Source organism: Triturus cristatus, chromosome 3_1 (assembly GCF_964204655.1).
Source record: "Triturus cristatus chromosome 3_1, aTriCri1.1, whole genome shotgun sequence".
In the NCBI taxonomy this organism is placed as follows: Eukaryota; Metazoa; Chordata; class Amphibia; order Caudata; family Salamandridae; genus Triturus; species Triturus cristatus.
In genome coordinates this window covers 34137561-34163210 of record NC_140583.1, presented here as the reverse complement: position 1 = coordinate 34163210, position 25650 = coordinate 34137561, and the positions used below count along the sequence as shown (strand labels likewise).

The 25650-nt window shown below is 50.4% G+C and overlaps 1 protein-coding gene across 1 annotated transcript in view; it reads right to left on the bottom strand.

The window, feature by feature from the left end:
* PEX16 (peroxisomal biogenesis factor 16) overlaps positions 1-25650 on the bottom strand; it is a 117710-nt gene that overhangs the window by 39658 nt on the left and 52402 nt on the right. The window contains exon 8 of the mRNA XM_085646704.1: positions 17529-17601. Coding sequence (XP_085502830.1) covers positions 17529-17601 — 73 coding nt within the window. The remainder of the gene's footprint in view (positions 1-17528; positions 17602-25650) is intronic.

The window sequence follows — 25650 nt, the reverse complement described above, 5'->3', positions numbered from 1 at the left end:
GGTTGTCTTTAACCATTCACAATAAGGGGTTGTTTGAACTGATAGAAGGTGCCCACTAGAACTACTGGGCAGCATATATCAGGCCACCTTCTCACACTTACAATGCTGTTTTAAAGTGCGCAGTTCGGAGGAGAACCAAGGGGAATTGTGAGGCCCGACAGTCTTTTTTATCCTAGTCTTTGGCAGGACAGAATCAAGTGACTCCTCTATCCAGCTAGAAAAGTCCTCATTGGCTTTGACTGGACATGGGTCAGGTATGGGTCTGGTCCTTAGCGGTACAAAAGGGGGTGGTGATGGACGGAGCATCAGAACCAATAAAACACTCACACCCAGTCAACAGATCTGGGTTTGATCCATCACCGTTCTTTAGCCCACTCTGCCACCCCAGTTCAGACATGGCCATATGCAAATCAGTCTGACCCTGTGCCTCATGAGAACAGTCCAGCCCGAACATCCAAGCCATGCCTTCCCTGGACCGGAAACAAGCTTCCTAGGACCGGTTTCTGGCATTTCAGCCGTCTTCAGCCAGGCTTGCTTGAATCCAGTGGCAAAGTGAGCAAGAGACTCACGTCTGAGCATACCCTGCCAACTTATGGCGAACAAAGCGGTACAAAAGGGGGTGGTGATGGAAGGAGCATCAGAACCAATCAAACACTCACACCCAGTCAACAGATCTGGTCCTTTCCAGTTCCTGGGCCCATTTCTCCAGGGAGAGCTTGGCCCAGGAGCGACCTTGGGTCCATATCGATTGAGTAAGAGATTTGGTGGCCTGTGGAGACCAGGAAAGGGAGACAAGGAGGTGGTCAGACCACGGAAGAGGGGTAAGATCAATCTCTTTAAGGTCCTCTAAACTAGAGAATACCGGGTCAAGGAGGTGCCCTTTAACATGAGTAGCCTGCAGGATTTTTTGGAACAGTTGGAGAGCCGTAAGGTCTCTGGCCTACTCGACTGCATTTACAGCTCGTGGATCGTCAAAGTGAAGATTGAAATCTCCAAGGAGAGTGAAGTTAGCCGCCGAGCTTGTCAGGTTAACCGCTGCCTCCAGCAGTGATTTGTTGAAGGATCCTACCGTTCCAGGGGGACGATAGATGAGAATGCCAGTGAATGATAGGAGTGGCGTGAGTTCTCTGGTGAAGTGGGCGTTCTCACAGTCTGCAACAGGGTTCCCAAGGAGGCGGCAGGAGAATTGTTCCTTATGGATGATTGCGATCCCAACACCTTTGCCTGTTGTTCGATCTACCCTCTGCATCACGAAACCATAGGGTAGTGCTTGCACAATGTCTGGTTCAGAGCTGGCGTTAAGTCAGGTTTCCGTGAGAAACAGCGCATCTGGGTCAAAGTCTTTAATAGGCATCCAGATCTCTGCTGTATGTTTGGGCAGGGACCTGCAGTTCAATAGAAAGATTTTAAACTGATCCTTAGATGAGGTGGGCACTAAGCTATTAGAAGAGAAGGGAAATGCTACTTACCAGTATGCATCTGTTCTTGGCATGCAGATCTACACACTATGCATAGATCGCCATCTGGTGTTCGGCCCGGATGTTTGCACTTGTTTTTGCCCTGGAAAGACTTTGGAAGTCACAAGATAGGTGACTCCTCCTTAGGATCCTAGTGCGCATGGGCATCGGCTCCATCCTCGGATTGTTTTTCGCCAGCAGGGAGATGATGGAGCTTTGTAAGAAACAGGAAGATGCCCTTGTATGCTGTATCTAAGTAAGATAATACTGGAACAGATAAAGGAAGTCGGGGAGGCGGGTGGGCGTGTGTAGATCTGCAGCTCTACATGCCAAGAACAGATGCATACTGGTAAGTAGCATTTCCCGTTCGAGGCATATGAGCTGCAGATTACACACTATGCATAGATTGTATAGCAGTACCCCTCCTTAGCGGCGGCCACCAGTATCTGATGCAGTAGTCTGAAATAGGGTTTTGAATACAGCTTGGCCCACACTAGCTTGTTGTTTTGATTGCACATCTACACAATAGTATCTTGTGAACGTGTGCGGTGTAGACCATGTAGCTGCTCTGCAGATGTCATCTATGGGAATGTTCCCTAAAAATGCCATAGAAGCCCCTATTTTTCTTGTAGAGTGGCCTCTAGGAGGAACAGTTAAAGTACGTTTTGCTTTGTGGTAGCAAATTTGTATGCATTTAACAATCCAGCTGGCTATCCCAGACTTCGATATGGGATTGCCTTTGTGTGGTGGTGAGAAAGAAACGAAAAGTTGTTTAGTCTTTCGAAAAGGTTGTGTTCACTCAATGTAATAGAGCAATGCTCTTTTAACATCTAAATTATGTAGAACTCTTTCTGCGACTGTTTGTGGTTGCGAAAAAATATGGGCAACTTAACAGATTGATTAAGGTGGAAGGGAGAAATTACTTTAGGGAGGAATTTAGGATTAGTTCGGAGAACAACCTTATTGTGATGGATTTGTAAGAAAGGTTCCTGAATAGTTAGTGCCTGTAGCTCACTAACTCTTCTTAGAGAAGTTATGGCCACTAAGATAGCAACCTTCCATGTTAAGAATAGTAGCTGACATTTATGTAGAGGTTCAAAGGGAGGTCCCATTAGCCTTGTGAGAACGATGTTTAAATTCCACACAGGTGAGGGTGGAACTCTGGGAGGAATTATCCTTTTGAGGCCTTCCATACAGGCTTTGATGACAGGTACCCTGAATAGTGATTAATGTTGTCTCTTTTGTAGGTATGCTGCTATGGCAGCAAGGTGTAGCCTAATAGACGTATAGGCTAAGTTGCACCTTTGTAGGTGTAGTAGGTAGCCTATGATGTGTTGTATAGACACATCTAGGGGATTGATGTTATTGTTAAGACAATATATCACAAATCGTTTCCACTTGGCTGCGTAGCAGGCTCTAGTGGAAGGGCGTCTAGCTTCCTTAATGACGTTCATACAGTCAGGAGGAAGGTTTAGGTAACCGAATTCTAAGATTTCAGGAGCCAGCTTGCAAGGTTGAGCTGAGCTGGTTCCAGGTGTCTGATCTCTCCACGGTTCTGGGTTAAGAGGCGTGGTGAGAGGTTTAATCTTTGGTGCGGAACTACAGACAGTTCCAGCAATGTGGTGTACCACGGTTGTCTGGCCCAAGTTGGAGCAACTAGAATGAGAGTCCGTGAGTGTTGCCCTAGTTTGTGCACCACCAGTGGTATAAGTGGGAGAGGCGGAAAGGCGTACGCAAATCTGCTTGACCAGTTCATCCATATCGCAATGCCTTTGGCCAATGGGTGTGGGTATCTGGCGGCGAAGCTTGGGCATTTGGTGTTTTCGTGGGTGGCAAAGAGGTCTATCTGTGGTTGCCCCCACATTTCAAAGAATCGTTGAAGAACTTGTGGATGAAGTTCCCACTCGTGGATCTGTTGCGTTTGACGACTTAACAGATCGGCTATGGTGTTTTGGACTCCTGGGACATGTTGGGCTAGGAGAAAAATGTTCCGAGGTATAGCCCATCTCCCTATGTTCTGTGCTAGCTGAGAGAGCTGCAGAGTGTGTGTCCCGCCTTGTTTCTGTATGTAGTACATAGCTGTCATGTTGTCCGTGTGGATTAGGACAGTCTTGCCTGATATTTGTTTTTGGAATGCTTTCAAGGCTAGGAATATGGCCAGTAATTCCAGGTGATTGATGTGGAATAACTTTTGTTGAGGTGTCCACCTGCCCTGCATGGTGTGATGCAATAGGTGAGCTCCCCAGCCGGTGAGCGATGCGTCCGCTGTGAGGACGATCTGTGGAACTGGCTCTAGGAACTGTCGCCCTTTGGAAAGGTTCTTGGTGTTCCACCACTGCAGAGAGCGATGAGTGCGACCGCCTACCAACACCAGATCTGTTAGCTGACCTTGAGCCTGGTTCCATTGGCGTGCTAAGCACGCTTGTATGGGACTCATCTGGAGTCTTGCGTGAGGCACTAGGAATATGCAAGAGGCCAGCATCCCTATGAGCTGCATGAACACTCGAGCTAGAAGAGAGTGATGAGGCTGAAATTTGGTGAGGAGAGCGAGAATGCTTGCTGGACTGGGATAGGCTAGCGCTTTTGAGGCGTCTATTGTGGCGCCGAGGTACTGTTGCATGTGAGAGGGTTGCAGATGAGACTTGGTGTGGTTTATTGTGAACCCCATGTCGTGGCGTAATTGGATAGCCGCGTGAGTGTGACGAACTTACTGGTTGTACGAGCTGGCTTTTATGAGCCAGTCGTCGAGGTATGGGAAGATGTCAATGTGTTGTCTTCTTAGATGGGCTGCGACTACCGCTAGGCACTTTGAGAATACCCGTGGTGCTGTTGTGACTCCGAAAGGGAGTACTTTGAATTGATAGTGCTGCCCGTCCATTACAAACCTGAAATATTTTCTGTGAGCTGCGTGAATGGGAATATGGAAATAGGCGTCCTTGAGATCTAAGGTAGCCAGAAAGTCGCCCTGTGAAAGTAGAGGGAGGACTTGCTGAAGTGTGACCATGTGGAAATGGTCTGATTGTATGTATAGGTTTAGTGCCCTGAGGTCTAGAATAGGTCTCAGAGAGCCGTCTTTCTTTGGTATGAGAAAATACAGGGAGTAAACTCCTGTGTTTTGTTGATGCAGGGGAACCAGTTCTATTGCACTTTTTTGTAGTAAGGAAATTACCTCTTGTTTCAGGAGTGACAAATGTTCTGTTGACATTGGACGCTGTTTGGGTGGAATGTTTGGGGGGTAGATGTAAGTTCGAGACAGTAACCGGATTGCACTATTTGTCGCACCCACCTGTCTGTGGTGATGTTGGTCCAGACAGGAAGGAACTGTTGTAGGCTTCCCCCGACCGGAGTGGAATGGTTCGGGGGAAGCGGAGGGAAGTCATTGGGTAGGGGTGGAGGCAGAGCGGGTGTTGTTAGTCTTGCTTCTGCCCTTGTTATTGTTGCCTCTGTATCCTCCTCTCTGATAACCTCTGGTGAAGGTGGATTGGGTGGGAGCCTTGTAAGAGGTGGATTGGTTATCAGACGAGTAGCCCCTGGAGTAGCCATTTTAGGATGAGCGACGAAAAGAACGTCTGGGAGCTTGTGATTGCAAGGCTCCCATTGATTTGGCTGTGTCTGTGTCCTTTTTCATCTTTTCAAGGGATGCATCAACATTAGGGCCAAAAAAGTGTTGTTGATCGACTGGTTGGTTGAGGATAGAGCTTTGCACCTCAGGTTTAAAACCTGAAATGTGTAGCCACGTGTGCCTGCGGAGAAGGACACTTGTGTTTACTGTTCTGGATGCTGTATCTGCCACATCGAGAGAGCACCGGATGGAGGTGTTGGTGATAATTTTACCCTCCTGTATGAGGTCGTTGGCCTTATTTTTGTATTTGTCCGGGAGGTGTTGTAGTAGGGACTCCAACTCATCATATTGAGCCCTATTGTATCTGGCTAACAGGGCCTGAGTGTTTGCGATGCGCCAAATGTTAGCTGCCTGTGACGCTGTTCTTTTGCCAGAGGCATCCCGGAGTTTAGACTCTTTGTCGGGCGGAGCTGCATCACCTGATGTTTGCAAGTTAGCCCTCTTTCTAGCATTTGAGACCACCATGGAGTCTAATGGAACAGGGCCCTTAATGTAAGCTGGGTCTGTAGGGGCAGCTTTGTATTTTTTCTCAATTCTAGGATTGATGACTCTAGCCCTAACAGGGTCCTTAAATACCTCTGTAGCGTGTTTAATAACCCCTTTGAGCATGGGTAAAGTGGATGTGGACCTTTGGGTGGTGTCAAAAGTGTCCATTAAAAAATCCTTTTCGACTGGTTCTGTATGTAGGTCGACCCTGTGGTACTGGGCAGCTCGGTGTACCAGCCGATTAAAACCCATGGGGTCTTCTGGTGGGGAAGGCCTAGATGGGTAGATGTCATCTTGCGGGACATTAGGGACATCAGGCGTATTATAGTCATCCCAGGGGTCAGGGGAAGCTGGTGGACTGGGGTCCCCTAGTGGCAGGTCGTCCGCACCGTCCCCTGTGTCATCATATGTGTCCTCATCATCTACTGGTGTAGGGGATGGCGTAGGAGAACGAGGTGGTGGGGGAGGTGGAGGAGGAGGTAGAGGAGGTGGAGGTGAAGGAACTCTAAGAGATGATGTGGCTATGTCCCTCTTTTTAGGTGGTGGAGCTGGTGCAGGCATTTCCAGTGGTCTTTTCCTGGAACTCAGAGTCAATTGACCAGTTTTAGGGTCTTTAGTTAGAGTTTTTTTGTTGAGGGTCTGGTCGAAAAAGCTCTTCTGAAGAAGGTTGGGTGTTCGGTGTCGACTGTGTCGGTATCGAGGGCTTTTTCGGCGCCGGCTCTGGAGTGGTTTTGGGCTTGGAGCCGTGTGGTTTACCAGTCTCTGTGTGCTTCTTCGGTGTGGATGGTTTTTTCGGCTCCGAAGAGTGCAAATCCGAACTTTTGGGAAGTGGCTTCTTCCTTGGCTCAGAGTGTTTTTTCGGTGCCGGGGAGTCACTGCTTGGTATCTTTGGTGCCGAGGGCTTCGGGGTGGAACTAGAGGTCAGCACGGAGGATGGGTGCGACTTCTTTTTCGGCGCCGATGATTGGGCTTCGGCGTCGGTGCCAGGCAGACTCGAGCCCGAGTCGCCGGAAGGCTTGGGAGACTTCTTTGCCGGGCCCGAGGGCGGGGCATGGGAAGCAGTGTGTCGGTGTGCACCTGAGCCCGAAGGTGAAGGTGTGACCGAAGCCTTTTGTGTTGTTGGGAGTGGGTCGGTGTCGACGTCTCTACTTACGACCCGTTGAGCCGGAGTCACTTCTTTGACGTCGGAGTCATCGGCTTCGGAGGCGCTGAGGAGTCCTTCGACCCACTCCTCTGGTACATCGACGCCCTCTTGGAAGATGTCGTCGGGGATCGAACTCGACTAGCGAGTCATGGTCCTTCGAGCTTGTCGATCCCGGATGGTCTTCTTCGAGCGGAAAGAGGCACAAGCTAGACAGTCTCTGGCCTCGTGCTCCAGAGAGAGGCAGAGGTTACACACCTCATGCAGATCAGCATGGGGAAACTTTGACCTACATCGAGGACACTTTTTGAAAGGCGTCCTTTACATGAGCCAGATGCCAAGGCTCAGGTCGTACCGAAGGTCTTCTTCGACGACCGGAATCTAAGACTTGTAGAGATGCGCGCCGATTAGGGTTTGCGATCGAGACAATACTGTCGAAAGGGTGAAGGATTGCGCGTCGAAACTGGAATCGGTAACGATTCCGAACTGGAGCGCGACAAAATCAGACGAGCCCGATGGCGGAAAAAAACAATCTGAGGATGGAGCCGATGCCCATGCGCACTAGGATCCTAAGGAGGAGTCACCTATCTTGTGACTTCCAAAGACTTTCCAGGACAAAAACAAGTGCAAACATCCAGGCCCAACACCAGATGGCGATCTATGCATCGTGTGTAATCTGCAGCTCATATGCCTCGAACACATCTTTCGGGAAAATTTTCCGGCGAGATGAAGTGGGCACAGGTAGACCCCAAGGAGCCGTTTAAGTGCTTGAGCTGAGTACTGGAATAATAGTACTGAGTTGGGGGAAAAGATGCAGGGGTTCTGGCCCCTGTGGACAGGCGCAGACGGGCTTGCCTTAGACATGCATTTCACGTGCCAGCGGCGCGCCCGCTGGACGGGTCCACTGCGCAGCCGCGTCATCACGCGCCTTTATACAAGTAAGACTGCGCTGGGAACAGCAACTAGACTGCTGACCTGGCGTTCGGCGAGAGAAAAGCAGGAGTGTGCACCTTCACCCCCAGAGCATTGAACACAGCTCTGCCCCCACACAACACGTTAATGGAATAAAAAGAGTAAAATAACAATTTAAAAATAGCAGCAATCTGAATTAGCAGCAATAGAGAGCTTTTTTCCAAAACAAACTGACCTGCAGACTCACTCTGTGTGCGTGAGTGATCTGCCTCCGGTCCATGTCATGGGCATTGACTTCCTTGTTAGATTGTTTTCCCGCAGGAGGGTAAGAATGGAGTAAGTGAGTGTAGTTCAGAGATGTCCATGTCTATGTAATGTGAATAAGAACTACAACAACCACAGGTGTCCAGGGAGGAGGGAGGGCGCATGTGACTCTACGGCTATACATGCCAAGTACAGATGCTTACAGGGTACGTAACATAATCCATTCGAGGCATGCGTGCTGTAGATACAAATGCTTTGCATAGACTGTATAGCAGTACTTTCCAAAAGCGGTGGCTAACCAGTGGGTGTCGCAGTTGTTTGAAAAAGTGTTTTAAGCACTGCTTGTCCTACATTAGCTTGTTGAAGTGCTAATACAGCCACACAATAATGTTTGGTAAATGTGTGTGGTGTAGACCATGTAGCTGCTTTACATATGTCAGCTATGGGAATGTTACTTAAGGAGGTATAGTTTAAGTTCTTTTAGCTTTAACCTAGCAAGCTTGAATACATTTAACAATCCATCTAGAAATACGGGATTTAGAGATAGGATTTCCTTTATGAGGTGGAGCAAATAAAACAAAACGTTTTGTGAAAATCTTTTGCTCTAACAATATAGTATAATAGCGCTGGTTTTACATCAAGTGTGTGTAGAGCTCTTTCTGCTACTGAATCAGGTTGAGGGAAGAACAAAAGGTAACTCAACTCATTGGTTAATATGAAAAGCAGAAATTACTTTTGGAAGGAATTTTGGATTGCACGATGAACCACTCTATCTTTATGAAGTTGAAAGAAAGGTTTTTCTAAGGTTAATGCCTGTAGCTCACCAGCTCGTCTTAATGAAGTGATAGCAATTAAAAAGGCAACCTCCCGTGAAAGAAACTGTAATGAACAATTGCGTAGTGGCTCAAAAGATGGACTCATGAGCCTTGTGAGTCAATGTTACGGTTCCAGACAGGTGCAGGTGGTACCCTGGGCGGTATTATTCTTTTAAGGCCTTCCATAAAATCTTGAATTACTGGAACTTTGAATAAGGATAAAAGTCTGTTTTGTAGATATGCAGCTACTGCCGCAAGGTGTAGTCGAATAGATGTGTAGGCTAAGCCAGCTCGCTGTAAATGCAAAAGATAAGAAATTATATTTTGTATGGATGCATCTAGTGGATCAATATTGCTATTAATACAATATACAACAAACCTTTTCCACTTTGCTGCATTACAAGCCCTAGTGGTAGGCGTTCTTGCCTCTAAGAATTGTCATACAATCTGTCGATAGGTTTAGGTATCCAAACTCTATGACTTCAGGAGCCCGATCGCTAGGTTGAGCTCCTTGGGGTTTGGATGTCTGGTTTCTCCGCGGTTCTCTGTGAGAAGGTTGGAAGTGAGGTGCAGCTTCTGATGTGGAACCACGGACAGTTCTAGTAGTGTGGTGAACAATGGTTGATGAGCCCATGTGAAAGCCACTAGAATCAGTGTGAGCGATGTCTGCCTGAGTTTTCGAACCAGAAATAGAAGGAGAGGGAGAGGCGGAAAAGCGTAAGCAAATATCCCTGACCAGCTCATCCATAGGGTACTGTCTTTGGACAGATGGCGTGGGAATCTGGAGGCGAAGCTTAGGCATTTTGAGTTTTCTGCTGTGGCAAAAATGTCTATTTGTGGGAACCCCCATTCTTGGCAGTAAGGAAGGAGAACTTGGGGATCAAGTTCCCATTTGTGTACTTGTTGCCGCATTCTGCTGAGGAGGTCGGCAAACTGGTTGTGCATGCCTGGAAGGTGTTCTGCCAGAAGATTAATTTTGTGATGTATTGCCCAATGCCAAATGGTCTGAATGAGGCGTGACAGCTGCAGAGAGTGCCCCCCCCCCCTGTTTTTGTTCATAGTCCATGGCTGTCATATTGTCCGTCGAGACAACTTTCCCTACTAGGTGAGGGTGAAAAGATGTTAGTGCTGGTTGAACAGCTAGAAGCTCCAAGTAATGGCTGTGGAGACTCTATTGTTGGGTGTCCCATAAACCCTGAATTATTAGATGTTGGAGATGGGCACCGCAACCTGTGAGAGATGCATCTGCTGTTAGTGTGACTTGTGGAATAGGGTCGATGAAAGGCCGCCCTCATGATAGGTTTTGTGTGTTCCAACGCTGCAGAGAGCGATGAGTGCGGCTGTCTACCAACCCTAGATCTGTTAATTGACCCTGTGATTAATTCCACTGACGTGCTAAGCATTCCTGTAGGGGGCGCATGTGTAATCTCGCATGAGTCACTATTGCAATGCATGATGTCATCATCCCTAACAGTTGCGTGAAATTTTTGACTGTTAGGAATCAGTTGTTTTGAAACTGTAGTGATAAAGTTTTAAAGTTTTGAATTCTGGCTGCACTGGGAGAGGCTAGATCTGTGAGAGTGTTTAGCGTTGCTGTCAGATATGGTTTCAGTTGTGAGGGTTGACGATGAGACTTTTGTGTGTTGACTGTAAATCCTAATTGATGTACAAGGTTTATGGTATCTTGAGCGTGTAGTAAACACTTCTTCTGTGTGTTGGCTTTGATGAGCCAATGATCTAGGTATGGGAAGACATTAATTTGTTGTCTTCTTAAATGAGCTGCTACTACTGCTAGACATTTTGTGAATACTACTGGTGCAGTAGTCACTCCGAATGGGAGTACTTTGAATTTATATTGATTTCCTGCTATCACAACTCTGAGATATTTGTGATGTGCTGTGTGCACAGGAAAAGGGAAGTCTGCATCCTTTAAGTCTAGTGTGGACATAACATTTCCTTGTTGTAGAAGTGGAAGCACTTGTTGAAGGGTAACCATATGGAAGTGTTCTGACAGCATGCATTGGTTTAACTTTCTGAGGTCTAAGATTGGTCTTAGATAGCTGTCTTTTTTGGGGATTAGGAAGTAAAGTGAGTAAACTCCTGCCTCTTGGTGTTGTAAAGGAACTGATCTATAGCTCCTTTGGTAGAAGAGCTTTTACTTCTTGTTTGAGGAGCTGCTGGTGCTGCAGCGAGAGTTTGTGAATGCAAGGTGGAATATTGGGAGGATTGCTGGTAAGCTCCAGGCAATAACCATGCTGGATAATAGCCATAACCCATTTGTCTGTAGTTATTGATTGCCAAGTGGGAAGGAACTCTTGTAATCTTCCTCCGAAAGGTGATGAATGGTTGGGGGGGGGAGTGTTAGCAAGTCACTGCTTGTTAGTGGACTGGGAGGTACGCGTTGGTGTACCAGTGCCTCTCCTTTTAAAATTGTTCCCTCTATATCCACCCTGGTAGAACCCTCTAGAGGGGATGATAGTGTTTGCGTCCTGTATGAAGATGCGGCCGCATCTGTGGTGTTAGTTTTGGAGCCTCCTCTGTAAAAGGAGCAACGAAAGGAAACTCTGGTAGAAGGAGATTGAAGTGCCCCATAGATTTTGCCACTTCGGTATCCTTTTTCATCTTTTCAAGAGATTGGTCTATTTGAGGCCCAATCGAGGTGTTCCTTATCAAAAGGTGCATTAAGAATGGTTTGCTGAACTTCTGATTTGAAACCAGATATTCTGAGCCATGCATGTCTCCGAAGCAGAATGCTGGTGTTGATTCCTCCAGCTGCAGTGTCTGAAGCATCGAATGCACACCTGATAGAGGAATTAGAAATAAGTTTCCCTTCTTGCACTATTTCCTGGCCCCTCTTTTTGTGTTCTTCTGGGAGATATTTTAATAATTCTTCCATCTCATCCCAGAGAGCTCTATCGTGCCTGGACAACAGGCCCTGCGTGTTAGCTGTACGCCAAGGGTTGGCTGATTGAGCAGCCCCTCTCTTCCCCGATGCATCTATCAGTTTGGATTCTGTATCTGAAGGTGGCACCTCCCCTGATGTTTGAGAAATTGCCCCTATTACGGGCATTATTGACCACGAAGGAATCCAAAGGCAACTGACCCCTAATGAAAACTGGGTCAGATGGGGATGGTGAGGGTTATATTTTTTGTCCACTCTAGGTGTTGGTATGCACGCTCTAACTGGGTCTTTAAAAATATCATTAGTGTGCCTAAGCAAACCTTTCAGCATAGGCAACATTAGTGTTGTCTTGTGTGTGCTTCCTAAGGTTTCGAATAAGAAATCTTCTAGTGCTTCTTGGTGTATAGGCACTACGTGGCAATTGGCTGCCCTAGCAATTAATTCCTGATATGCAGTATTACCATCCGGAGGGGAAGGTTTTGCTGGATATAGATCTGTGTCTGTATCCTGTGGTGGATCTACACTGTACAACACAGTGTGCAAGCTGGAATATCCTTCTTGCTAGTGGGAGCACAATTCCATTAACACACAAGTGTTATAAAAGTTTTTTGATCCACGTATTCAAAAAATACGACTCTTGCTTCCAAATTATTTTCAAAAGTTGGGAGGTGATTCATCATACAGTCCGGCCGTCTACTTATTAACTTTAAAGTTAGTTATTAGTAAGTGCCACAATCTTGTGCAGCATTCACAGTATTCGTGCTGATTTGGTGAAGATAGTGCTCGATTCAATAGTGTTTACTGCAAAGATACGACGTGAATGTGAGAAAAGCAAAACATGAACGTTCGTGGTGATTTAAAGCCCGGCGTATGAACAAAAACGTATAGTGCACGCAGAACATAAAATAACCAAACTCGACTTTTTGTGTTAGAAAAGAGTATAGATACGAATCTAAAAACAGTGTGCCCATGCGTAGTAGATACTCATCATGCGCCCCGATACTTAGGCCTGGGCGAAAATTTCGTTCCGTTCGCGGAAAATGCGCTAATTTGACATTTTCGCGTTCCGCAGAGAGCGCGAAAATGTCAAAATTTCCGGTTTCCGCAGCTTGGCGATAATTTGTTTCTTGCTCGCGCTGTAAATTAATACATTCCCGCGCGCGCGATCGCCTTACCTGAATCCCTGCGTTCGCCGACAAGTTTTCTTGATCCGGTCGCGTTCTCCATGAGATGTTGTATTGTTTTTAGCCATTTGCGCTGTCTCGCGACAGTATGCGCCCGCAGTGACGTCATGCGTCGCGCGATCACGTCTTTCTTCTCGCGATCATGCACCGCGAGACAACTCAAAACAAGACGGCCGCGCCCGCAAGCAACCACATGGGTAAGTTGGCGACCCGCAACCATGCAGAAAATCTCGCGAACATGCCGGAAAAAAACTTCTGCATCTTCGCGATATTTCCGCTTGTTTGCGATAATTTTAAACATTTTCGCGATAATTTGCGAAAGTTAATTTCGTAAATTCCGCCCACCCCTATGAAAGCTCAAAGAAGTAAGAAAAGAACCAAAATGGCTGCATATATACAAACAATCTATAGCGCGTGGGGGCTTTAACCCCTTCCATGCTGCGCAAATTCCGCCGCTGTGCTGACGGTTTGTTGCGCGGGCGTGGTCATGACGGAACGGTTCCGTCATGAGCACAGCTCAACCGTGGCTCATGACGGAACCGTTCCGTCATGAGCACCGAAGGGGTTAAAGAGCAATACAGTGGTGCAAGTAGAACGAAATACTGGACTATACATGCTGACTTACCGGGATTTCTCCCGTGTCCGATTTACCGCTGCTAAGTAGATACGGAACGTGGTGAGGAGCGAACGTGTTAGTAGAGTTTTAAAGGCATCATCTGCAATCGAAACACAGTCTACTGCGCCTGTGATCTAGCCTCCCCAGTGAGAGAATGACGTTATGCAGCGGCGTGAAGACATCTTAAAGAACCCGTGTAAAGTGGTGTTGTGAAGCAGAGTGCAATAAAGATAGATTTAAAAAATCCACGGAGGTGGCCCGGTTCCATGCTGTGAATTAATCCTATGGTGATCAAAAGACAAGCTCTTAAACCTATAAATATAAATTATAAAGGAGCCCAAGAAAACCATGAATATACATTGAACGTGAAATAAAGCAAATAATAAAAACAGAATACTGTCGAAACACAGTCAATACTCATATGGCAGATTTATAAAAAAAACAATGATATTCAATTCTGTCATTAATCCCTACAGGTTGCAATGATTGCAATTTCTTGGTCCAGTAGAATTCGGGATCTTGCCAGCGCTTTTTGGGAGTCTAAGTCCTGTTTTGGTTTTTGTGCCTCTAAAACTGTAAAGCGCACTTGTGCTATATTATGTTTGGCTTCCATCCAATGCATTGCGACCGTAGATTTCTCATTCTTATTAAGTATATTCCTTTTGTGTTCTCCTATGCGCAATTTGATTTTTCTTTCAGTTCCGTTTGTACTTAGCGGCGGTAAACCAGACACAGGAGAAATCCTGGTAAGTCGGCATGTATAGTCCAGTATTTCGTTCTACTTGCACCACTGTATTGCTCTTTAAAGCCCCCACGTGCTATAGATTGTTTGTATATATGCAGCCATTTTGGTTCTTTTCTTACTTCTTTGAGCTTTCAAGTATCGGTGCACATGATGAGTATCTACTTCGGATGGGCACTCTGTTTTTAGATTCGTATCTATACTCTTTTCTATCACAAAAAGTCGAGTTTGGTTATTTTATATGTTTTTCGTGCACTATAGGTTTTTGTTCATACGTCGGGCTTTCAATCACCACGAACGTTCTTGTTTTGCTTTTCTCACATTCACGTCAGATCTTTGCAGTAAACACTGTTGAATCGAGCACTATCTTCACCAAATCAGCACGAATACTGTGAATGCTGCACAAGATTGTGGCACTTACTAATAACTAACTTTAAAGTTAATAAGTAGACGCCCGGACTGTATGATGAATCACCTTCTGTTTTATCTTGATTTGTAGCACTCCATTTGATGACCCCTGATGAAGGGTCAAGGAATAAGCCGAAATGCATTGGGCTTGTGAAACTATGTTGAATTGAAACACAAAAAGGATTTAAATGTCAATTTTGGATGGTTACTAATAATGAAAATGCACGCTGTTCAATGCATTAAATGATGCAGTAAACCTCCCAACTTTTGAACATAATTTGGAAGCAAGAGTTGTATTTTTTGAATAAGTGGATCAAAAAACTTTTATAACACTTGGGTGTTAATGGAATTGTGCTCCCACTAGCAAGGAGGATATTCCAGCTTGCACACTATGTTGGATTGACCATATCTGCGTCAAGGGACAGGGTGTCATAGTGGTTGAAACACAACTTTTGGAAAAAAAACACTTCAGATTCAAACACTATTAAGTGTGGGCGTTGGCAACATAGCCGGATTTATACTGTCGTCATTCCATGGATCTGGTGGTGGCTGATTATAATTATCATTGTCCTCTCGTATATCAGGATTTGTATTAGGAGAACCTGATGGTGTACTGTGTAGAGGATCTGAATGTTGTAAAATGGGTAATGGTGAAAAAGGTGGAGGGGTTTGGGGAATCTGGATAGGGCTAGTAGCTATGTCCTTTTTCTTCTTCAGAGGGCTTTTGTATTCCTTTTTGAAGGTATTAATGGTTTAGCTGTTATGTGTCCAGTATCGGAATTTATATGAATCTTTTTTTGGGAACCAGCTTTTATTTCTTTTTTTCCCCAAGATCGGCTCTGGTGGCTTTCAGGGGGCATCTTTTTGTTTTGGTGCCGAGGTGGATTTGTCTCTTTTCTCCTTTGATCGGGAATGTTTTGGAACCGAAGGGTTAGCATCTCGGCTCAGGCCCGAGCCGGAAGGCTAGACTTGCTGTTTCGGTGCCCAGCGGGAAGTCGGGGGATTTGAAGCATAGTCTCGGTGCCTACCATGGCCTGATGGCAGTAGTGGCCCAACAGCCTTTGGTTTAGTGGACACTGGTTCGGTGGGTAAAGGGGCTTTGGTACTCATGGCACGCTGTTCAGCTGGAACATCGTGGGACTCTAGTTCGATCTCCAACTCGGAATTGGAGTCCTGAAGGGAGAAGGCCTCTTCTTCCGCTGCAGACGCTACCATCTCATCTTGCTCCATCTCTTCTCCGAAGATATCAGGGGTGTCCTTGATAGTTTGCCACTGTATGTCTCTTCATCAAGCCCGACATTCCCGAAGAGTCTTTTTGGATTAGAACAATCGACACGCGTCGCAGTCTTCCTCGATGTTCCGGGGAGAGACAGAGGTTACAGACCTTATGCCGATCGGTGCAAGGGTATTTGGAATGGCAACGAGGACAGAATTGAAATGGCATCCTTTCCATCAGCGGAAGGCTGGATGCTGGGTTTTGAATTAGATGTCGATCGAAGAAAGAAGCTGGGCCCGAAGGCCTCAGAGTTTTTTCGATTAGAGAGTTCGAATTATCGTAAATTTCAACACGAAAAAGGTGGAAGATGCGATCGAAACAATACTGATATGGGTAAGTGAATAGCGCACCGAAGGGATACCGATTGATTTCAAACCAGAGCGCTGCAATACACGTCTGAACCCGATGGCGGAAAGAAAACAATCTAACAATGGAGTTGATGGCCATGTGCACTAACACCAAAAGGAGGAGTCACCTTGCCTTGTGACTGGAAAAGAGTTCTTCAAAGAAAAACAACTTGCAAACATCCAGACCGATCACTAGATCGCAGGAGTATGCAAAGCATGTGTATCTACAGCACACATGCCTTGAACATATCTGTTTTATCTGCAAGAGGAAAGGGCTCAGGCCCATGAGCATGCAAGCAGAAAACACTACTTCAGGAAGCTTGCACATGATGTGAAGCTCGGACAACAGCCTGTGTGATGTAGCAAGCTAATCATGGCTCCATAACTAGTATCTAGCAGTACAGCTGACAACAGGGGCCTACACTAGCAGATCCTCTGCAGGGAGACATTGAAGTTGTCGCACAACAGGCATAAGTGCAAATGAGAAGGTCTGGCAAGAGTGAGCATAGGTGCAACTGTCGAGATGTGGCACAACCAGCTATGTCACTGGAATCAAGCTATCCTGGCTGAAGAGGGATGAAACCCCGAAACCGGTCCTAGGATGCTTGTTTCCAGTCCAGGGAGGACCTGGCTTGGCAGTTCGGGCTGGACTGTTCCCATGAGGCACAGGGTCAAGACTGATTTTCATATGGCTGAGTTTAAACTGGAACGGCATGGTGAGCAAAAAAACGATGGATTTAGGCCCAGATCTCTGTACTGGGGTGAATGTATGACATTGTTCTGCATTCTGTCCATCAACTGTTTTTTTACAAACAGCTATGTCTACACCTTTGCACAATGAGGTATATCTGCTAGGAACCAGGTCAATGCACTAGCTCTATGGAGAGACAAGGGGTCTTTAGATCCTGATGTTACATTTAAAAGCAGCCTCGTCTGCTCCAATGACGCCCACAGGACACGATAACCCACAGGTCACTCCCAACCCACCACACTTCGATTACACAGATCCCGCGTCACTAAAAGGGTCGCTCCTTGACTTTACGTTGTTTTGCTCAAAATCGTAAAGTATAAGAAAGAAGAGGCTCTCTCCAGCAGCCATGGCCTCTTGATATACCGCACATTCGCCAATAATCTACTGTGCGGTGGCATCGTACATCTGGCCAGTAGGGACGACTACGAAGGACCTACAGGAGCGCATCATGTTTAAGATTTTACTATTAACTGTATTCTTCATCTTGTGATATTTATCCCTGAACTTATTTCATGGTCAGTGTTGAAACGTTCTCCACATGGTTTCTTTATCTTGCACGACTTCAAACAAAAAGAGATATTTTCTTAGAATCTTGAGTAACTTACCTGGTCACATCCAGGACTCCTGACAGCAGCCACGGCCTCCACGACTTCTGTCCCCACACAGCCAGCCCGAGCACTGGGCGTCCTGGAGTCAAGGAGTGAAACAACTGGGAAGGAAGGTGAGGCAGAAAGAGGGGGGGGGCTTCATGAGGGGAGGGAAAGAGAAAGAGGGGGCCAGCATGAGGGGGGGAGGAGGACAGAAGGAGGAAGGCGAGGCAGAAAGAGGGGGCTGCATGAGGGGAGGAGGAGGAGGACAGAAGGAGGAAGGCGAGGCAGAAAGAGGGGGCTGCATGAGGGGAGGGAAAGAGAAAGAGGGGGCCAGCATGAGGGGAGGAGGAGGACAGAAGGAGGAAGGCGAGGCAGAAAGAGGGGGCTGCATGAGGGGAGGAGGAGACAGAAGGAGGTGGAGGCAGCACGAGGGGAGGAGGAGACAGAAGGAGGGGGAGGTAGCATGAGGGTGAGGCAGAAAGAGGGGGGTTGCATGACGGGAGGAGGTGACAGAAGGAGGAGGGTGAGGCAGAAAGAGGAGGCAGCATGAGGGGAGAGAGAGGCAAAGAGGGGGAGACAGAAAGAAGGGGGCAGCATGAGGGGAAGGTGAGACAGGAGGGGGAACAGCATGAGGGACTAACAAGACAAGAGGACATTGGAGACAGACATTGACGCCAGAATCAAGTGGGTGGGCGAGGACACCGACTAGGGGTTGGGTGGTACGCACATCCACAAGAAAGAAGGGCACCTACTACAACCGTGAAGGGGGCAGAAACTGAAACACCCAGAGCCTAGGTGCCACATTTCACTAAAATGTGCTGCGGCCTACAACACCCATTTCACTATTTACCTGTTGAAATTTCCTTGCAGCACAGTGTAAAGAGCTGGGGGCAGGAGGAGTGTGTCCCTGCGGCATGGGGTAAAGAGCTGGGGCAGGAGAAGTGTGTCCCTGCGGCATGGGGTAAAGGGCTAGGGGCAGGAGGAGTGTGTCCCTGCGGCATGGGGTAAAGAGCTGGGGCAGGAGAAGTGTGTCCCTGCGGCATGGGGTAAAGGGCTAGGGGCAGGAGAAGTGCATCCATGAGGCACAGTGTAAAGAGCAAGGGGCAGGAGTGTGCCCCTGCAGCATGGGGTAAATAGGTGGGGGCAGGAGGAGTGTGTCCCTGCAGCATGGGGTAAAGAGCTGGGGCACGAGGAGTGTGTCCCTGCGGCATATGGTAAAGAGCTGCGTGCAGGAGGAGTGTGTCCCTGTGGCATAGTTTAAAGAGCTGGGGGCAGGAGGAGTGTGTCCCTGCGGCATGAGGTAAAGAGCTGGGGCAGGAGGAGTGTGTCCCTGCGGCATGGGGTAAAGAGCTGGGGGCAGCCGGAGTGTGTCCCTGCGGCATGGGGTAAAGAGATGGGCGGCAGCAGGAGTGTGTCCCTGCGGCATGGGGTAAAGAACTGGGGGCAGCGGGAGTGTGTCCCTGCGGCATGGAGTAAAGAGCTGGGGGCAGCGGGAGTGTGTCCCTGCGGCATGGGGTACATAGGTGGGGGCAGGAGGAGTGTGTTCCTGCAGCATGGGGTAAAGAGCTGGGGCAGGAGAAGTGTGTCCCTGCGGCATGAGGTAAAGAGCTGGGGGCAGCTGGAGTGTGTCCCTGCAGCAAAGCGTAAAGAGCTGGGGGCAGGAGGAGTGTGTCCCTGCGGCATGGGGTAAAGAGCTGGGTGCAGGAGGAGTGTGTCCCTGCGGCATGGGGTAAAGAGCTGGGGGCAGCTGGAGTGTGTCCCTGCGGCAAAGCATAAAGAGCTGGGGGCAGGAGGAGTGTGTCCCTCCGGCAAAGCATAAAGAGCTGGGGGCAGGAGGAGTGTGTCCCTGCGGCATGGGGTAAAGAGCTGGGGCAGGAGAAGTGTGTCCCTGCGGCATGGGGTAAAGGGCTAGGGGCAGGAGGAGTGTGTCCCTGCGGCATGGGGTAAAGAGCTGGGGGCAGCTGGAGTGTGTCCCTGCGGCAAAGCATAAAGAGCTGGGGGCAGGAGGAGTGTGTCCCTCCGGCAAAGCATAAAGAGCTGGGGGCAGGAGGAGTGTGTCCCTGCGGCATGGGGTAAAGAGCTGGGTGCAGGAGGAGTGTGTCCCTGCGGCATGGGGTACATAGGTGGGGGCAGGAGGAGTGTGTTCCTGCAGCATGGGGTAAAGAGCTGGGGCAGGAGAAGTGTGTCCCTGCGGCATGAGGTAAAGAGCTGGGGGCAGCTGGAGTGTGTCCCTGCAGCAAAGCGTAAAGAGCTGGGGGCAGGAGGAGTGTGTCCCTGCGGCATGGGGTAAAGAGCTGGGTGCAGGAGGAGTGTGTCCCTGCGGCATGGGGTAAAGAGCTGGGGGCAGCTGGAGTGTGTCCCTGCGGCAAAGCATAAAGAGCTGGGGGCAGGAGGAGTGTGTCCCTCCGGCAAAGCATAAAGAGCTGGGGGCAGGAGGAGTGTGTCCCTGCGGCATGGGGTAAAGAGCTGGGGCAGGAGAAGTGTTTCCCTGCGGCATGGGGTAAAGGGCTAGGGGCAGGAGGAGTGTGTCCCTGCGGCATGGGGTAAAGAGCTGGGGCAGGAGAAGTGTGTCCCTGCAGCATGGGGTAAAGGGCTAGGGGCAGGAGGAGTGCATCCATGAGGCACAGTGTAAAGAGCAAGGGGCAGGAGTGTGCCCCTGCAGCATGGGGTAAATAGGTGGGGGCAGGAGGAGTGTGTCCCTGCAGCATGGGGTAAAGAGCTGGGGCAGGAGAAGTGTGTCCCTGCGGCATGGGGTAAAGAGCTGGGGGCAGCTGGAGTGTGTCCCTGCGGCAAAGCGTAAAGAGCTGGGGGCAGGAGGAGTGTGTCCCTGCGGCATGGGGTAAAGAGCTGGGTGCAGGAGGAGTGTGTTCCTGTGGCATAGTTTAAAGAGCTGGGGGCAGGAGGAGTGTGTCCCTGCGGCATGAGGTAAAGAGCTGGGGCAGGAGGGGTGTGTCCCTGCGGCATGGGGTAAAGAGATGGGCGGCAGCAGGAGTGTGTCCCTGCCGCATGGGGTAAAGAACTGGGGGCAGCGGGAGTGTGTCCCTGCCGCATGGGGCAAAGAGTTGGGGGCAGCAGGTGTGTGTCCCAGCGGCATGGGGTAAAGAGCTTGGGGCAGCGGGGGTGTGTCCCTGTGGCATGGGGTAAAGAGCTTGGGGTAGCCGAAGTGTGTCCCTGCAGCATGGGGTAAAAAGCTTGCGGCAGCAGAGTGTGTCCCTGCGGCATGGGGTAGAGAGCTTGTGGCAGCTGGAGTGTGTCCCTGCAGCATGGGGTAAAGAGCTGGGGGCAGCTGGAGTGAGTCCCTGTGGCATGGGGTAAAGAGGTGGAGGCAGGAGGAGCGTGTCCCTGCAGCATGGGGTAAAGAGCTGGAGGCAGGAGGAGTGTGTCCCTGTGGCATAGTGTAAAAAGCTGGGGGCAGGAGGAGTGTGTCCCTGCGGCATGAGGTAAAGAGCTGGGGGCAGGAGGAGAGTGTCCCTGCGGCATGGGGTAAAGAGCTGGGGGCAGCGGGAGTGTGTCCCTGCGGCATGAGGTAAAGAGCTGGGGGCAGCGGGAGTGTGTCCCTCCGGCATGGGGTAAAAAGCTGGGGCAGCGGAAGTGTGTCCCTGCGGCATGGGGTAAAGAGCTTGGGGCAGCAGGAGTGTGTCCCTGCGGCATGGGGTAAAGAGCTTGGGGCAGCGGGAGTGTGTCACTGGCATGGGGTAAAGAGCTTGGGGCAGTGGGAGAGTGTCCCTGCGTCATGAAATAAAGAGCTAGGGGCAGCAGGAGTGTGTCCCTGTGGCATGGGGTAAAGAGCTTGGGGCAGCGGGAGTGTGTCCCTGCAGCATGGGGCACAGAGCTGGGGGCAGGAGGAGTGTGTCCCTGCGGCATGGGGTAAAGAGCTGGGGGCAGCGGGAGTGTGTCCCTGCAGAATGGGGTAAAGAGCTTGGGGCAGGGGGAGTGGCATGGGGTAAAGAGCTGGGGCAACGGGAGTGTGTCCCTGCAGCATGGGGCACAGAGCTGGGGGCAGGAGAAGTGTGTCCCTGCAGCATGGGGTAAAGAGGTGGAGGCAGGAGGAGTGTGTCCCTGCGGCATGGGGTAAAGAGGTGGAGGCAGGAGGAGTGTGTCCCTGCGGCATGGGGTAAAGAGGTGGAGGCAGGAGGAGTGTGTCCCTGCGGCATGGGGTAAAGAGGTGGAGGCAGGAGGAGTGTGTCCCTGTGGCATGGGGTAAAGAGCTGGGAACCCCGGAGAAAGGGCTTCAGCCTCTCAAATGAAACAGATTCGAAAAGAGCTGCACTGGCAACATGAGCTAGGGTGCAATAATGTGCGGATTTATGAAGCCTGAGATATACACACTTAGAGGAAACAGTGAAAGAATAGAGTGTTCTGAAGGATTTGCAAGTGATCACGGAGTGAATGTGACTGCAAACTTTACTCTGAATGGGCAAACCCTGCAGCAAGAGGTGGGTGCTAAGGGTAAACACTACAGATGGCAATGCAGGTGGGCAGTAGTGGCAAACGGTAGAGTGGACCTAATGAGGAAACCAAGAGGGACTGGAAGCACTGCTAGAAGAGATGTGACTGATAGGGGCGGAGGGTGTGTGTGGGGGAGGTAGAGGCAGGCACTGCAGCGAGAGGAGAAGTGAGGCCGGCACTGCAGCGAGAGGAGAAGTGAGGCCGTCACTGCAGCGGGAGGAGAAGTGAGGCCGGCACTGCAGAGGGAGGAGAAGTGAGGCCGGCACTGCAGCGGGAGGAGAAGTGAGGCCGGCACTGCAGCGGGAGGAGAAGTGCAGGGTTGCCTGGAGACACTACAGCTGAAGAGGTATGCGTGGGTCACCGAGACGTACTGCAGGGTTGGCTGGAAACACTAGAGCTGGAAGAGGTATGGGTGGGTCACCGGGACATACTGCAGGGTTGGCTGGAGACAGTACAGCTGAAAGAGATATGGGTGGGTCACTGAGGCATACTGCAGGGTTGGCTGGAGACACTACAGCTGGAAGAGGTATGGGTGGGTCACACAGGCGTACTGCAGGGTCAGCTGGAGACACTACAGCTGAAGAGCTATGGGTGGTTCACCGAGGCGTACTGCAGGGTTGGCTGGAGACACTACAGCTGGAAGAGGTATGGGTGGGTCACCGAGGCGTACTGCAGGGTTGACTGGAGACACTACAGCTGAAGAGGTATGGGTGGGTCGCTGAGGCATACTGCAGGGTTGGCTGGAGACACTACAGCTGGAAGAGGTATGGGTGGGTCACACAGGCGTACTGCAGGGTTGCCTGGAGACACTACAGCTGAAGAGGTATGGGTGGGTCACCGAGGCGTACTGCAGGGTTGGCTGGAGACACTACAGCTGAAGAGGTATGGGTGGGTCACTGAGGCGTACTGCAGGGTTGCCTGGAGACACTACAGCTGAAAAGGTATGGGTGGGTCACTGAGGCGTACTGCAGGGTTGCCTGGAGACACTACAGCTGAAGAGGTATGGGTGGGTCACTGAGGCGTACTGCAGGGTCAGCTGGAGACACTACAGCTGTAAGAGGTATGGGTGGGTCACCGAGGCGTACTGCAGGGTTGGCTGGAGACACTACAGCTGAAGAGGTATGGGTAGGTCACCGAGGCATACTGCAGGGTTGGCTGGAGACACTACAGCTGAAGAGGTATGGGTGGGTCACTGAGGCACACTGCAGGGTCAGCTGGAGACACTACAGCTGGAAGATGTGTGGGTGAGTCACCGAGGCATACTGCAGGGTTGACTGGAGACACTACAGCTGAAGAGGTATGGGTGGGTCACCGAGGCGTACTGCAGGGTTGGCTGGAGACACTACAGCTGGAAGAGGTGTGGGTGGGTCACCAAGGCGTACTGCAGGGTTGGCTGGAGACACTACAGCTGAAGAGGTATGCGTGGGTCACCGAGACGTACTGCAGGGTTGGCTGGAAACACTAGAGCTGGAAGAGGTATGGGTGGGTCACCGGGACATACTGCAGGGTTGGCTGGAGACAGTACAGCTGAAAGAGGTATGGGTGGGTCACTGAGGCATACTGCAGGGTTGGCTGGAGACACTACAGCTGGAAGAGGTATGGGTGGGTCACACAGGCGTACTGCAGGGTCAGCTGGAGACACTACAGCTGAAGAGCTATGGGTGGGTCACCGAGGCGTACTGCAGGGTTGGCTGGAGACACTACAGCTGGAAGAGGTATGGGTGGGTCACTGAGGCGTACTGCAGGGTTGACTGGAGACACTACAGCTGAAGAGGTATGGGTGGGTCGCTGAGGCATACTGCAGGGTTGGCTGGAGACACTACAGCTGGAAGAGGTATGGGTGGGTCACACAGGCGTACTGCAGGGTTGCCTGGAGACACTACAGCTGAAGAGGTATGGGTGGGTCACCGAGGCGTACTGCAGGGTTGGCTGGAGACACTACAGCTGAAGAGGTATGGGTGGGTCACTGAGGCGTACTGCAGGGTTGCCTGGAGACACTACAGCTGAAGAGGTATGGGTGGGTCACTGAGGCGTACTGCAGGGTTGCCTGGAGACACTACAGCTGAAGAGGTATGGGTGGGTCACTGAGGCGTACTGCAGGGTCAGCTGGAGACACTACAGCTGTAAGAGGTATGGGTGGGTCACCGAGGCGTACTGCAGGGTTGGCTGGAGACACTACAGCTGAAGAGGTATGGGTAGGTCACCGAGGCATACTGCAGGGTTGGCTGGAGACACTACAGCTGAAGAGGTATGGGTGGGTCACTGAGGCACACTGCAGGGTCAGCTGGAGACACTACAGCTGGAAGATGTGTGGGTGAGTCACCGAGGCATACTGCAGGGTTGACTGGAGACACTACAGCTGAAGAGGTATGGGTGGGTCACCGAGGCGTACTGCAGGGTTGGCTGGAGACACTACAGCTGGAAGAGGTGTGGGTGGGTCACCAAGGCGTACTGCAGGGTTGGCTGGAGACACTACAGCTGAAGAGGTATGGGTGGGTCACCGAGGCCCACTGCAGGGTCAGCTGGAGACACTACAGCTGGAAGAGGTATGGGTGGGTCACCGAGGCAAACTGCACGGTTGGCTCGAGACACTACAGCTGGAAGAGGTATGGGTGGGTCACCGAGGCACACTGCATGGTTGGCTGGACACACTACAGCTGGAAGAGGTATGGGTGGGCACAGGCATACTGCAGGGTTGGCGGGAGACACTACAGCTGGAAGAGGTACGAGTGGGCACAGGCATACTGCAGGGTTGGCTGGAGACACTACAGCTGGAAGAGGTACGGGTGGGCACAGGCATACTGCAGGGTTGCCTGGAGACACTACAGCTGAAGAGGTATGGGTGGGTCACCGAGGCGTACTGCAGGGTTGGCTGGAGACACTACAGCTGGAAGAGGTGTGGGTGGGTCACCGAGGCGTACTGCAGGGTTGGCTGGAGACACTACAGCTGAAGAGGTATGGGTGGGTCACCGAGGCACACTGCAGGGTCAGCTGGAGACACTACAGCTGGAAGAGATATGGGTGGGTCACCGAGGCAAACTGCACGGTTGGCTGGAGACACTACAGCTGGAAGAGGTATGGGTGGGTCACCGAGGCACACTGCAGGGTTGGCTGGAGACACTACTGCTGGAAGAGGTACGGGTGGGCACAGGCATACTGCAGGGTTGGTGGGAGACACTACAGCTGGAAGAGGTACGAGTGGGCACAGGCATACTGTAGGGTTGGCTGGAGACACTACAGCTGGAAGAGGTACGGGTGGGCACAGGCATACTGCAGGGTTGCCTGGAGACACTACAGCTGAAGAGGTATGGGTAGGTCACCGAGGCACACTGCAGGGTCAGCTGGACACACTACAGCTCAAGAGGTATGGGTGGGTCACCGAGGTACACTGCAGGGTTGGCTGGAGACACTACAGCTTAAGAGGTATGGGTGGGTCACCAAGGCATACTGCAGGGTCGGCTGGAGACACTACAGCTGAAGCGGTATGGGTAGGTCACCAAGGCAAACTGCAGGGTTGGCTGGAGACACTACAGCTGGAAGAGGTACGGGTGGGCACAGGCATACTGCAGGGTTGGCGGGAGACACTACAGCTGGAAGAGGTACGGGTGGGTCACAGGCACACTGCAGGGTCAGCTGGACACACTACAGCTCAAGAGGTATGGGTGGGTCACACAGGCGTACTGCAGGG